Below are 12,280 nucleotides of genomic sequence, written 5' to 3'. Positions count from 1 at the left end.
ACGTGGACAGCCTCAGCCGCTGCCTGTCTGCAGGGAGCCTGGGGCGGGCGGTCCTCGGTCTCCACCTCTTCCCATGCCTGTCCCAGGCAGGGTCACTGCCTGGGTCACCCCTGTCTTCAGTCATGGGGACACTGCTGTGGCCTTGGTGGGTCCCACTGCCCCTGGCCCTCCCAGAGTGCTTGCATGACCCCCTCCTCCCACTCCCCCGGGCCCACCCCCCACCTCCCCTCCCTGTGCTCCGGGCAGGTCCCCAGGCACATCAGGTGCTCCCACCTGCACAGAGAGCTCTGCCCCGGCCGCCTTTCAGAGGGCGCTGGGCTCTGCCGTCACAGGTGTTTCCCTCTTCCATGGGGGCACCCGCTGCCCGGGGATAGGTTTATTTGCCGCTGTGACCCCAGTGCCTAGACCTGCACCGGGGCAGGGGCCATGCATCAGGATTCGTTGGGCGAGGTGCAAGTCATTTCGAGGTTTTACTTTTGGAACCCCAAACTGGACATCGATTGGGCGTGGCCCAGACTGTTCCTCCTGCCAAAGGTCCACTGCTGCTTAGTGGGGTGTCCCTGTCTCCCGGGGGGGGGGGCTCCCAGTTGACCCACAGCAAATGTGTGTGGCGAAGTTGGACGGTCCTGTGGTGGGATGGAGGCTTGGGGTGACCATCCTGGAGCCTCGGGGAAGCTTCAGGACCTGGGGTGAGGGCCTGAGTGGGGTCCGCCACCAGGATCAGTGCTGCCCCTCAAGGACCCTGGCCCCCCAGGCAGCAAGTGGGCAGGCGCCCAGTGTGCAGCATCTCCAGCAGCCTGGCCCATGCAGCCTCCGGGCCGGGCTGAGGGGGAGCTGAGCTGGGACGCCTTAGCTGGGTTTACTGGGGTCTGTTTATGGGTGTGCAGTGGCTCTGGGAGAGACCAGCTGCTTGCTCTCCATCTGGGAGAGGGGCGGTGTACGGGTGAGCGGTGTGCCCTGAATTCATGTGCACCCAGAGCCTGCGAATGGGACCTTAGTCAAATTAAGGAGGGGCCGCCCTGCTGGCTTGAAAACCAATGCAGCCCGGCGTCCTCATCAGAAGAGAGAGGCTTGGATTCACACTCGCAGACACGGGGCGAGGCCCACAGCCGAGGGGGGCCCGCACCACGGGTGTGTGAGAGGCTGGGGACAGCTCCCCCGAGGGCCTTGATTTTGAACTTCTAGAATTGTAAGGAAATAAATTTCTGTTGTTTTGAGCCACTAAATTTGTGGTAATTTGTCAGGGCAGCCACAGGAAGCAAATAGAGATTTCTTCCAGGCACCCCATTGTTCTGGGGCCGGCTCAGCGTGCGTGCGGGGCGGAGGGAGGACTGAGGGGCTCCCGTGGCCCCCTCCTTGCGGTCCAGGAAGGAAGCGTGAGGTGAGTGGAGTGTGAAATTGTTGAGTGGGTGCAACCAAAGGCAGGCAGTGAAACCTTGTAGCACAAAGCAGCATGATTGTGGTGTCTATTGTTATTTAAATCTGTTATTTCCAGGGCTTTTTAGATGCTTTTAAAAATGTGTGATTTCTGTTTTTCTTTTAAATAAATACTTGCTCTTGTACCTGACTTTGCATCTGCAATTTTGCATCGCTTTCTTGGGGAGCCCCTCCGTCTGCCTGAGCCCAGCCCCCCACCTACTCCCCACCCCCAGCTCTCTGTGCTACCCTGCAGTTTCCTCATGCTTCATTGTCTGTATGGCCGCTTCCCTGAGCCCACCCAGGGGTGAGGAGGGCAGGGTGACCCCCAGATGCTGCAGGGGTGAGCTCAGGGCCCCAGGCGGAGCCCCAGATGGTGGTCCCTCCCTGCCCTGCACAGCCACCAGCCTGGCGTGGTCACCGTGGCTGGCCACCCATCCCCGGTTCTTGTTAGCCCTGACCTCAGCGCCCCCCCTGTCTCTCTTCCCTTTTCCCAGCACTTAATGGGATCATCCCATTGCCTTCTCAAATGCAGCGCTGAGTTTTAGGGTCCCCCTGCTTTTGAGGTGCTAGTCCCCAGGTTGTCCAGGCACCTGGCGCCCGTCCCTCCCTGGTTGTCCTCTTCGGTTCTTTGACGTGAGCACCCTCCCAGCCCCTGCCCTGGCAGGGGTCACCCTCATGACCTGAGTCTCAGGCCTGAGGTGGTCCCTTTCCCCCTCTTTTCCGCCCGGGTCACTTCCTCTCCTGCAGTCACTCCACCGGGTCCTCGGCTAGTTTCACCCCTAACTTTCCCACACGGACATCTTGCTGACTCATTTTCTGCTGCTGGTGGCTGTTTGTTTCCTTCAGGCACGTGAGGGGTCTGGCTGTGAGCCTTGGGGGGCCAGTCTGGTGAGAAGTACACACTGGAGGTGAACAGGGAAGCACTTTATTTCTGGCGAGCCTGGGTTGGGGGCTCAACCCAGGTTGCCTGCTGTGGGGCTCAAGCCTGTGGAAAGAAGGAGCCCCTCCTGCCGTGTGAGGGACCTGCCAGGGTCCGCCTGGTGGGGTGAGCACGGCACCTCGAGGGGCGAGGCATGCACGGAAGACTTCCGGGGGGGGGGGTCAGGAACAGTGCTGGGCCGGAGAGGCCGGTCACAGCTGGTAGTGGTTGGGGGTGCTCACGGTGTCCCGGCGGCTGCAGGACATGTCTTCATACACCACACACACCGAGCTCTCCTTCCTGGCCCAGCACAGTTTTCTGATCTGAAGGGAAAAGCCTGTCTCTCTTAATGGGGTGCCGGCTGGCTCGGGGGCCCCATTTCTTCAATGTCCACCCCTCAGGAAGCGTCCAGATTTTACCTCCTGGGCATGCATAAGGCTCACTCAGGAGGGACCTCCTCGCCAGCACCCCCCACTCAGGTGGGTTCCTGAGCTGCCCTAGGCCTGGGGCAGGGGCCGGGCCCAGGGGCAGGGGCAAGGAAGTGGAGGATGGCAGTGACCTTGTCCCCAGCGACCTTGTCAGGGAGGGAGGGGCCTGGCAGGCAGCAGGGGACGTGGAGCTGGTGGAGCAAAAGGCTGAGTGGCCAGGGGCCCCAGTGACTGTCTCCTGGCCTCCGTCCCCACTGCCTTCCCCTCCCACCTCCAGCCCAGGTTCACACAGGCTCGCACACCGATGTCACACCACAGGCCTCACACTCTTACACGCTCACACACACATCACACATGTGTGCAGGCAGCTGTACACAGACCCCGCGCTCTCTGGACCTCCTCGCCCCGTGCCTCAAACGGTCCCGTGTGCGTCCAACACCCCTGAGTCCTTAGGACTCCTGGGGGCTCCCGTTCTGGGGTTTCTCTCCCACCTCGGCCCCTCTGAGCTCCCAGGGCCTCATGGAGGGAATGCGTGGGCGCTGGGTTTTCCTTGGTGCCCGGCTCCCAAGACCTGACTGCTCATCTCCCTCCCTGCTCTCTGAGGGCAGCAGGCTTATAGGGGCACAGGCGACAGCGGAGGGTCACACTGACCTGCGTCCACCTCAGCACACACACGACCCCCAGGCCCAGCACGACGAGGAGGCCCACAGCCAGGACCACAGGGAAGGAGGTGTGTACCAGTGAGGTCTCCTGGCACGTGCTTGACACGTAGAACACTGTGTCTGGGAAGAAGGAGCGAACAGAGGCTCTTGGCCGATTGGGGGAGTCCATGAGCCTTCAGGGTTCAGGGCAGGGAGGCTCTGTAGTTGGGGGTGAAATCCAGGAGACTTCCTGAAGGAGGTGGGCTTAAGCTGGAAGAAATTCCAGCAAGTAGAGAGGGAAGGTGCCCAGAGAGGGTCCAGCCAGCAGGTAAGTGGAATGGTCCTAGGGGTGGGCGCACTCTGTACCTGTCACCACCACCAAGGTGCCCGAGCCCCAGACTTTCTGGTTCATCGTGATGGCCTCGCAGATGTAGGCACCAGAGTCAGCTTGCTGCAGGCGGTGCATGGTGACCGTCAGGTTGTGCGTCGGCCCCGAGAAGACGATGCGGCCCTTGAACCGCCGATCCACAGTGGGTGTCGCCCCAACACCGTGGTATATCACATTGGTTGTGTTTTGCCAAATACTTTTTATCAGGTAGAGCCCGAGCAGGGGTCCTCGGGTGGAGCAGGTGATGTTGATGGAGCCCCCATCTGGGGTGACTGCGTAGGAGGGGAACTGCCATACCTCTGCAGAGAGGACCCAAGACTGTCACCCCTGCTTGACCAGAGGAACAGAAACCTTCTCTTTGCAGGAAGAAGGGGCCCCACTGACACGTCATCACAGATGAGGCCCAGCGTGGGAGCCTGGAAGCTGTTCAGGGCGTCAGTGGGGGGCTGTGCTGGAGTTCTGAAGGGTTCAGGCTGCCTGCGACCTCTCCCCACCCTAAGCGGGAAAGTTAGGGCTTCTCCTTGGCTCTGCTCCTTCTCTCTCTCATGCCCTGGCCAGGTGGCTCATTTGCTTAGAGCACCGTCCTGATCCACCAAGGTTGTGGGTTCGATCCCCAGTCAGGGCATATACAAGAATCAACCAATGAATGCATCAACAGGTGGAACAACAAATCCATGTTTCTCTCTTTCTCAAATAAATTAAAACAAATGTTTTTTAAATTAAATGACAGTCTGCAAGATAGCCGGTGGCACTGTTATGTCCCACTCTCTCTTTCCAACCATTCCCCTCATCTGTCCAGCCTTCCTAGTGCAAACACAAACCTCCTTTTTAAAAAAATTAAAGATTTATTTTATTGGTTTGAGAGAGAGAAATATCTATGTGAGAGAGAAACATCGATCGGCTGCCTCCAGCATGCACAACTGGAGATCGAACCCAAACCCGAGGTATGAACCCTGACTGGGAATCAAACCCACAACCTTCTGGTGCACAGATGCTCCAGCCAACTGAACCACCCAGCCCGGGCACCACAAACCCTCTTTCACGTGACCCAAACCTCAGCTTCTCAGTGAATTCAATCCTGCAGCTTTTCTGAGGCACAAGGCTTGTGCCTGCCAACCAAGGGTAACGGGGCTCCCCACCCTGCAGAACACCCCACGGCCTGTTTAAAGGTGCCCTCAGTGATGCAGTCCCTCTGACAAAGGCCCACTCACGGTGGAAAGTCCCCAGATACCGCAGTGAAGTAAATGGGGATCAGACCCCTGGTGATCCAGCACCCAGACATCACCAGGTCCAGGGGCTGGCTGCTGACAGGCAGGCTCCATCCCTGACCACCCCTCCTGGGAAGGAGTGTGCCCAGGCACACTGCAGGGGTGGCAGGAGGGGACGCTAAGCCCGCTGGGGGACCTGGGAGGGGGTGGTAGGAAGTGCTTACCTGTGGTGGCCAGGGCCGCAGGCAGGAGACCAGGGGCCAGCGCTAGGAGCAAGGGGAGCAGAGGCAGCCTGGGGGCCATGCTCACGGCCGTCCTGCCCGCCACAGACCCAGTGACAAGGGAAAGGCAGGGTCCCCTACCTGCCAGCAGAGATTCTCGCTGTCTATAGCACCCAACTGTGTGCCGGCACCTCAGAGGTGCTGCCCCAAAAGTCCCAATGAAAAGTCACTTCCTGGATGGGCAGGGCAGGACGGAGCCCCACACAGGCAGGGAGGGGGATGGAGGTGGTGGTGGCCTCCTGGAGGTGACGTCGTGGGTGAGCAGAAATGGTGTGGCCCAGGCTGGGGGGGTGGCCTTCATGCTCCCCGTCGTACTGCTGAGTGCCCACCGGGTGGCTGGATGCCCCTCACCCCTACTGCATGTCCTCGGGGCACATCAGGGGAATGGAGACAGGATGGTGGGGGGACCAGGGCCCGGAAAAGAGGGGGTCCTCTGGCTGGGGTGGGGTCAGGCTCCTGTTGCCCTTGTCCTCTGGGTCACCTTCTACCGGGACCTGATTTATGCTCAGAAATCTGGCCTGTTATGTCAGTCACCCCTGCAGTGTGGGGGCTGGAAGGGGTGAGGGGACAGACCCCACAGTGTAAGGGCCTAGAACAACCTGTCCCTTAGAGAAGTCCTTAAACATACAGAGAAGCGCCCTGGCTGGTTTGGCTCAGCAGTTAGAGCATCAACCTGTGGTCCAGAAAGATCTGGGTTCAGTTTCTGCGAAGGGCACGTACCTCGGTTGCAGTTTGTCCCCGGTCCTGGTTGGTCGTGCAGGTGGCAACCACTCCATGTGTCCCTATCACGTCGATGTTTCTCTCTCTCTCTTCCTCTCTTCCCTCCTACTCTATCTGAACAAAAAATGGAAAAATGTCCTCGGGTGAGGATAAAAAATACAGAGAAGCAAGACTTCCAGTTCAGGTGGTGACGTAGGTAAACGCGGTCTCGCCTCCTCCCACAACCACATCAAAATGACAAACTGCAGAACAAACATCCTTCAGAACCATCTGACATCGAGCTGAATGGAAGTCCTACAGCTATGGAATTAAAGCAGCAGCCACATCGAGACTGGTAGGAGGGGCGGAGGCGGAAGGGCTGGTCCCACACCCACGTGTGGTGGATAAAATCAGGAGGCTCCCTCGGCTGGGAAGGTCCTCCCTGAGGACTGAGGGGTCCCCATCTCACACCAGGCGCCCCGCTCAGGGTTCCAGTGCCAGGAAGAGAATCCCCATAACTTCTGGCTGGAAAAACCACGGGAACTGAGGCTCAGGGAGGTTGAGGCTGCTGGAGCCCCAGGCAGCTCCTCTTTTTTTTTAAAACTATTTTTTTCTTTATTGATTTTAGAGGGAGAGGAAGAGAAAGATAGAAACATCAATGAGAGAGAACATTGATTGGCCACCTCCTGCATGCCCCCCACTGGGGATCGGGCCCACAACCTGGGCACATACCCTGACTGGGAATGGAACTGGCGACCTCTTGGTGCAGGGTTGATGCTCAACCACTAAGCCACACTGGCCGGGCCAGGCAGTTCCTCTTAAAGGGCCCGCGCATGAACTTACTTGGACCCACTCCCTACAGGCTCCAGTGTGGGGGAGGCAGTTTGAAAGGCACCAGAGACCTATGGGGAAGAACTGAGATGTTTGGCATCTGAACAAGAGCTGGAGGGGCAGCTTTGTCCCAGGCACACGTGCTGGTGGAGGCTGCTGTTCCACGGGTGAGCCCTGCCCCCATGGGGCCCACAGATGGGCACCACATCTGGGACTCCAGCAACCTGGCTCACACTGTTTGCCCCACCCTGGTGATTTCCTGAGGCCCTGTCTCACCCATCTTTTGGGACCACCCACGCTGTTTCCAGTGGCTTTACCATTGGATTGGTCTGTTTTGGCTCCTGCTTCAGATTTTCCTAAATTCTCTCAAATAAGCAGCATTTGGTCTCAGTGAGCCCCATTCCTATTGCTAAGTGGCCCCAGGCCAGGCACTAGAAGCAGCCAGCCTTGGTTCACAGCTTGGCTTTTCCTGGGCACCTCCAAGCCCAGCAAAAGAAGCAACCACCCTAGGAAGCCCAGGAGACATAGCAATTCTACCTAATACATAGAAACAAACACAGGGAGGCAGCCAAAATGAGGAGACAAAGAAACATGTCCCAAATTAAAGAACAGAACAAAACTCCAGGAAAAGAACTAAATTAAACGGAGATAAGCAATCAGATGCAGAGTTCCAAACAATGGTTATAAAAATGCTGAAGGAACTTAGTGAGACCTCCAAGGAACTTAAGTGAGGCCCTTAAGAGCATAATAAAGGACCAGTCAGAAATGAAGTAGGCTCTGCTCTACCTGAAATAAAGAGTAATTTACAGGGAATTGATAGTAGAGTAGGTGAAGCCAAGAAACAAATCATCGATTTGGAATATAGGGAAGCAAAAAACATCCAATCAAAACAAAGAATAAAAAAAAAATGAGGACAATTTAAGGAGCCTCTGGTACAGCTTCATGTGTACCAACATTTGCATCATGGGGGTGCCTGAAGGAAAAGAGAGAGCAAGAAATTGAAAACCTATTTGAAACAATAATGACAGAAAACGTCCCTAACTTGGTGAAGGAAACAGGCATACAAGTCCAGGAAGCACAGAGAGTCCCAAACAAGATGAACCCCAGCTGGCATGGAGGTGGAGGCCAAGACCAAGACACATCATCATAAAAATGCCAAAGTTTAGCACTGGCCGGTTTGGCTCAGCGGTTAGAGCATTGGTCTGTGGTCCAGAGAGACCCGGGTTCAGTTCCCGCTAAGGGCATGTACCTCAATTGCAGTTTGTCCCTGGCCCTGGTTGGGGTCATGCGGGAGGCAGCCACTCAATGTGTCTCTTTCACGTCGATGTTTCTCTCTCTCTCTCTCTCTCTCTCTCTCTCTCTCTCTCCCTCCCACTTTATCTGAACAACAACAACAACAACAAAAAAGGAAAAATGTCCTCGGGTGAGGATAAAAAAAAAGCCAAACTTTAAAGACAAAGAGAGAATCTTAAAAGCAGCATGAGAAAAGCAGTTAGTTACCTACAAAGGAGCTACCATAAGATTGTCAGCTGACTTTTCAAAAGAAACTTTGCAGGACAGAAAGGAGTGGCAAGAAATATTCAAAGTGATGAAAAGCAAGAAACTACAACCAAGATTACTCTGTCCTGCATAGCTATCTTTTAGACTCGATGGCCATATAAAGTTTCCCTGGCAAGAAAAAGCTAAAGGAATTCACCACCACCAAAAATCAGTATTATATGAAATGTGGACGGATCTTCTCAAAGAAGAACAAAAATATGAACAATGAAATGGCAATTAATACATATCTATCAACAATTGAATTTATGAACAAAATGAACAAGCAGAACAGAAACAGACTCATAGATACAGAGAATTTTTGTTGGTTGCCAGATAGGAGGGGCTGGGGAGATGGGTGAAAAAGATGAAGAAATTAAAAAGTACGAATTGGTTGTTAGACTGATGAATCTCAAAGGGATGGGGGAGGTGTCCTGCCTGAGGGGGGCAGGGGACAGATGGGCTTTGTGGGCCCCTCCCACCAGAATCGCTATATTGAAACAACCTTTGATTTAACCTGAAATGCAGAAATACTTTTGGTCTGTTTTAGGCAGAAGAAATAGATTTCTGTGGCTCCCAAGGCAGCGAGGCCTGGGTGCCCTGCCCACTGTTGGCCAGCCCTGTGGTGTCACAAACCAGGCACTGCAGTAGCTGAACCTATTTAACCCCTGAGGTTCAAATGCCACCGGTTCTGGGGCCCTGGAGCCTGAGAAGCCATTCAGATCAGGGTCCCGGTCACAGTCAGGGTCCATGGCGAGCTGGGACATCCGGAGGCCTGTGTCTCTCTGATGCCTTAGGACAGTTTAGCATTTTCAGACACGAAGCAGCTTCTTGTAGACTTTTATGTATTTTTCCATGTTAGAACACATATTCCCCTGCTCATTTGATGGGTTATTTTATTCACTTTGAGACTTAGCGTTAGTGATATTTTTCAAAGCATTGAATACAGTACTTCTAGGAAAAGCCCTGTGAGTACTTATCACAGATGGACTTGCTCCCGCTGCCTCGTGGCAACTATGAAGACACGTGGCTAATGGCCGTGGGGTGGGCACAAGTCCTGCCTGTTGCTACCCATCAGCCTCCTCCGGAGGGACTTGCCCCTGGTGGTGGACATGGGCACACATCATCTTAGGCCTCTAACCACCCCCATTTTGCTCTAGTGACTGCTGACAGGAAGGTCCCCAAAACTTGTTCTTACTCAGGGTCAAGACAGGGGTATGTCTAAGATCAACTTCAACCCCCAAACTAGGGCATCTCTGAGGTGACAGTAGTGTCCTCCCAGAAGAATCCCAGGCCAGGCCCTGGAAGGAGGGGGCACAGAAGGGGCTGGTCCTGTTAGGTCAAGTGCTTTGAACTTGAGATTTACAGCTCTTTGGTGGCCGGGAGAGGGAGCCAGAGAGAGACGCTGGCATGGAGATGGAGAAGGGCCCGTCCCCTGTCCCTGGTGGGAGGGACCAGACTGTCAGCCTCCCGAGGGGCTGCCCTGTGTGCTGGGCACAGAGCCCCCTCAGACGCTGACCGGGACAGGGTCTTGCTTCCCTCTGCACCTTGGCATCAGTCCATCAGAAAGGGCAGGGGCTCCACGGCTGGGGGTGTCACCACCCTGGGTCTGGATTCCGGGTGCCAGGTGGGCTTGATCACCCTTCTGATGGGCTTCCACTCCTCAGCTCAGAGCCTACACATCTGGGGAGGGAGGGAGGGAATGATGGGCTGAGCAGGTTCAGGCACACGGATGCAGACACAGCGCGTCACACGTCCTGGGTCTCATGGGAGTCCAGCCCCCGCTCCTCATGCTACCCTCCAGGGTGTCCTGGGGACAAAGTGAGGGCTTGGAGGGCAGTGGTCCTCTAGGGGAGGGCACTGGCTCTCTGGGACCCTGTATTCCCCCCACTTCCCACCCAGTCCACTGACCAGAGGTGGGCCTTGTACCTACAGGAGCTGGAAGGTCCGGGCTTACGGCGACTTCTGCACCAGGCCAATATGCTTCCCAGCACCAGGACACAGAGGATGGCGAAGACCGTGATGAGAGGTGTATGAAGCGAGGCCTGGGGTTACGGCGACTTCTGCACCAGGCCAATACGCCTCCCAGCACCAGGACACAGAGGATGGCGAAGACTGTGATGAGAGGTGTATGAAGCGAGGCCTGGGGCACGCTCCAGCCTTGGGGCGGGCTGGGGTCCTGGGGCAGGCTCGGGTCCTGGGACGGGCTCGGGTCCTGGGGCGGGCTCCGGTCCTGGAGTGCGCATGGGTCCTGGGGCGGGTAGCCCCGAATGCGCTGGGTCCCTGTGGCAGCAGGAAGCAGGCAGACTGTAAATTCTTCACTCCAGCAGCAGCCATGGCCCCCCTGAGCACACCCTGAGGGGACAGCACCCCCACCCTGAGCCAAGAAGCCCAGGGCCAGAGGTATGCAGGAAGGGGGCACAGGCTCCTGAGCACACCAAGGGCTCCTCACCTGCAGCTCTGGATAGAGAGAAAACACCTACCCCTGGAGGCTGTGGAGTGCGGCTCCGGAGGTTCTGCAGGACGATGAGGGCTGGTCAGGGGGCTGCCCGGGGCCAGCCTGCGCCAGCCCCCACCCCCACCTGGCCCAGGCATCCGATGAGACCCAGGCTCAGGGGTGCAGCAGGGCTGGGGGCTCACTGCCCCCCTCCCAGGGCCCAGCCAGGCTGCGGGCAGCTCTCAGGCCCTCCCTCAGCACCAGAAGGGGGAGGTGAGTCAGGAGTCTGAGCAAAGGAAGACAGTGAGGTGAGCAGGATTTGGGGGAGGGGGGTCAGTGCTCTTGGGCTGACAGGGGAGGGTGTCCGCAGAGCAGGGTGGCCCCAGGGGCACTCTGAAGGGGCTTGTGTTTCAGCGGGAGGACACAGAGGGGGGCACAGAAGTCAGGGAGGGGTGGAAGGGGGCTGGGGATGGTCTCTGTTGACCGGTTCCTTTTTCTCAGTGAATCAAAGTAGCCGGGTCTTAAGGAGTGGAGGGAGGGAGCGAGCGAGCAGTGACGCGGGCTCAGAGAGGAGGTGCTGGGTGCCCGAGGTGGACAGTGTCCGGGGCGCCCTGGAGGTGGCGAGGGAACCGCAGGGATGCTGGGACGGGAGGGGCTGAGTCTTGTCTGGGCCCACGTCCAGGCTCTGGGCACTTCAGGGGGAGTCGAGGTGCCCTGGTCCTCACCTGAGAGGTGCAGGGTGGTGGCCTCAAAGCTGATCTGGAGCCCCACGATTATCCAGTGGTAACACCCAGCCTGGGCGTCCCGGGCTTCCTCTGTCACCAGCTGTGCGGTGTGTCCTTGAACCCAGAGATGCCACCCATCCTGGGAAGTGCACCTTGGGGTCACCTCCTCGAAGATAAGCTGGCAGTGCTGCCCACTGTGGTCTCTCCGGCAGATGGTGACATTGTGGAAGGGGTTGGAGATGGTGCAGGTCATCACGGCCCGCTCCCCCCTGGTCACGGAGACATTCTTGGTGCAGATGGGGTTGTCCCAGACTGTGTGGAGGGGACCACACATGTGGGGCATGGCTGGGCCTCAGGACGTCCACCAACAGCCCTCCCTGGGGTCTTAGTCATTCCCTGGGCCTGAGCCCAGTCTGGGTGTGCCCCCTCCCCCTCCCCACAGAGAGAGGGAGACCCCAGACTCACGGTCTGTCTCAGCGCCCAGAGAGACGGCCATGAGGAGGGTCCAGAGCACCATGGGAACAGGGAGGGAGGATGCTGGGGCCAGCATGGTCAGCAGGAGGGAGGCCTCAAGGGTCCCAAGTCCTCCTCATTGGTTCTTGGGGCCCTCACTGGATGAAGGGAAGCCAGTAGGTCAGAGGGCCGCAGCTGGGCCAGGGCGGGCAGGGGCCCCAGGCTCCTGACCACTGGTGCCCGGAGGCCAGTGTGCCTGCCTGAGCCTGCTCTCTGCAGCCCAGCCCCTCCTCCCCCTGTGCCTTTCCACTGTGC

The 12,280-nt window shown here is 57.4% G+C and overlaps 2 protein-coding genes across 2 annotated transcripts; both read right to left on the bottom strand.

Moving 5' to 3' along the window:
• Positions 1 to 2,338: 2,338 nt before the first annotated feature.
• CD7 (CD7 molecule) lies at positions 2,339 to 9,102 on the bottom strand. Its single transcript, XM_036268310.1, has 6 exons — positions 8,994 to 9,102; positions 5,366 to 5,425; positions 5,228 to 5,269; positions 3,774 to 4,094; positions 3,418 to 3,548; positions 2,339 to 2,661 (listed from the first exon to the last, which is right to left on the bottom strand). The coding sequence occupies exons 1-6, from the start codon at positions 9,100 to 9,102 to the stop codon at positions 2,551 to 2,553; spliced, it is 774 nt and encodes a 257-aa protein (XP_036124203.1). The 3' UTR covers positions 2,339 to 2,550.
• A 702-nt stretch (positions 9,103 to 9,804) lies between these two features.
• SECTM1 (secreted and transmembrane 1) lies at positions 9,805 to 12,054 on the bottom strand. The gene is made up of 5 exons (XM_036269496.1): positions 11,978 to 12,054; positions 11,513 to 11,824; positions 10,834 to 10,866; positions 10,284 to 10,465; positions 9,805 to 10,033 (listed from the first exon to the last, which is right to left on the bottom strand). The coding sequence occupies exons 1-5, from the start codon at positions 12,027 to 12,029 to the stop codon at positions 10,019 to 10,021; spliced, it is 594 nt and encodes a 197-aa protein (XP_036125389.1). The 5' UTR covers positions 12,030 to 12,054; the 3' UTR covers positions 9,805 to 10,018.
• Between the last annotated feature and the right edge of the window lie 226 nt (positions 12,055 to 12,280).

Source organism: Molossus molossus, unplaced genomic scaffold (genome assembly GCF_014108415.1).
Source record: "Molossus molossus isolate mMolMol1 unplaced genomic scaffold, mMolMol1.p scaffold_m16_p_19, whole genome shotgun sequence".
Lineage (NCBI taxonomy): Eukaryota > Metazoa > Chordata > Mammalia > Chiroptera > Molossidae > Molossus > Molossus molossus.
This window is presented reverse-complemented; position numbering and strand designations above follow the sequence as displayed.

Excerpts from the sequence above, each read along its gene's own strand:
- CD7 (XM_036268310.1), bottom strand. The coding sequence starts at position 9,102 with ATGGACCCTGACTGTGACCGGGACCCTGATCTGAATGGCTTCTCAGGC. Across the intron at positions 5,426-8,993 it reads AAATAGGTTCAGCTACTGCA|CACCTCTGAGGTGCCGGCAC; the intron begins GTGCCTGGTTTG and ends CTTTTGGGGCAG. Across the intron at positions 3,549-3,773 it reads CACCTTGGTGGTGGTGACAG|ACACAGTGTTCTACGTGTCA; the intron begins GTACAGAGTGCG and ends CCTTCTTCCCAG.
- SECTM1 (XM_036269496.1), bottom strand. The coding sequence starts at position 12,029 with ATGGTGCTCTGGACCCTCCTCATGGCCGTCTCTCTGGGCGCTGAGACA. Across the intron at positions 10,867-11,512 it reads CACCACCCTGCACCTCTCAG|AACCTCCGGAGCCGCACTCC; the intron begins GTGAGGACCAGG and ends ATCGTCCTGCAG. Across the intron at positions 10,466-10,833 it reads GCACTCCACAGCCTCCAGGG|TCTTCGCCATCCTCTGTGTC; the intron begins GTAGGTGTTTTC and ends CTCTCATCACAG.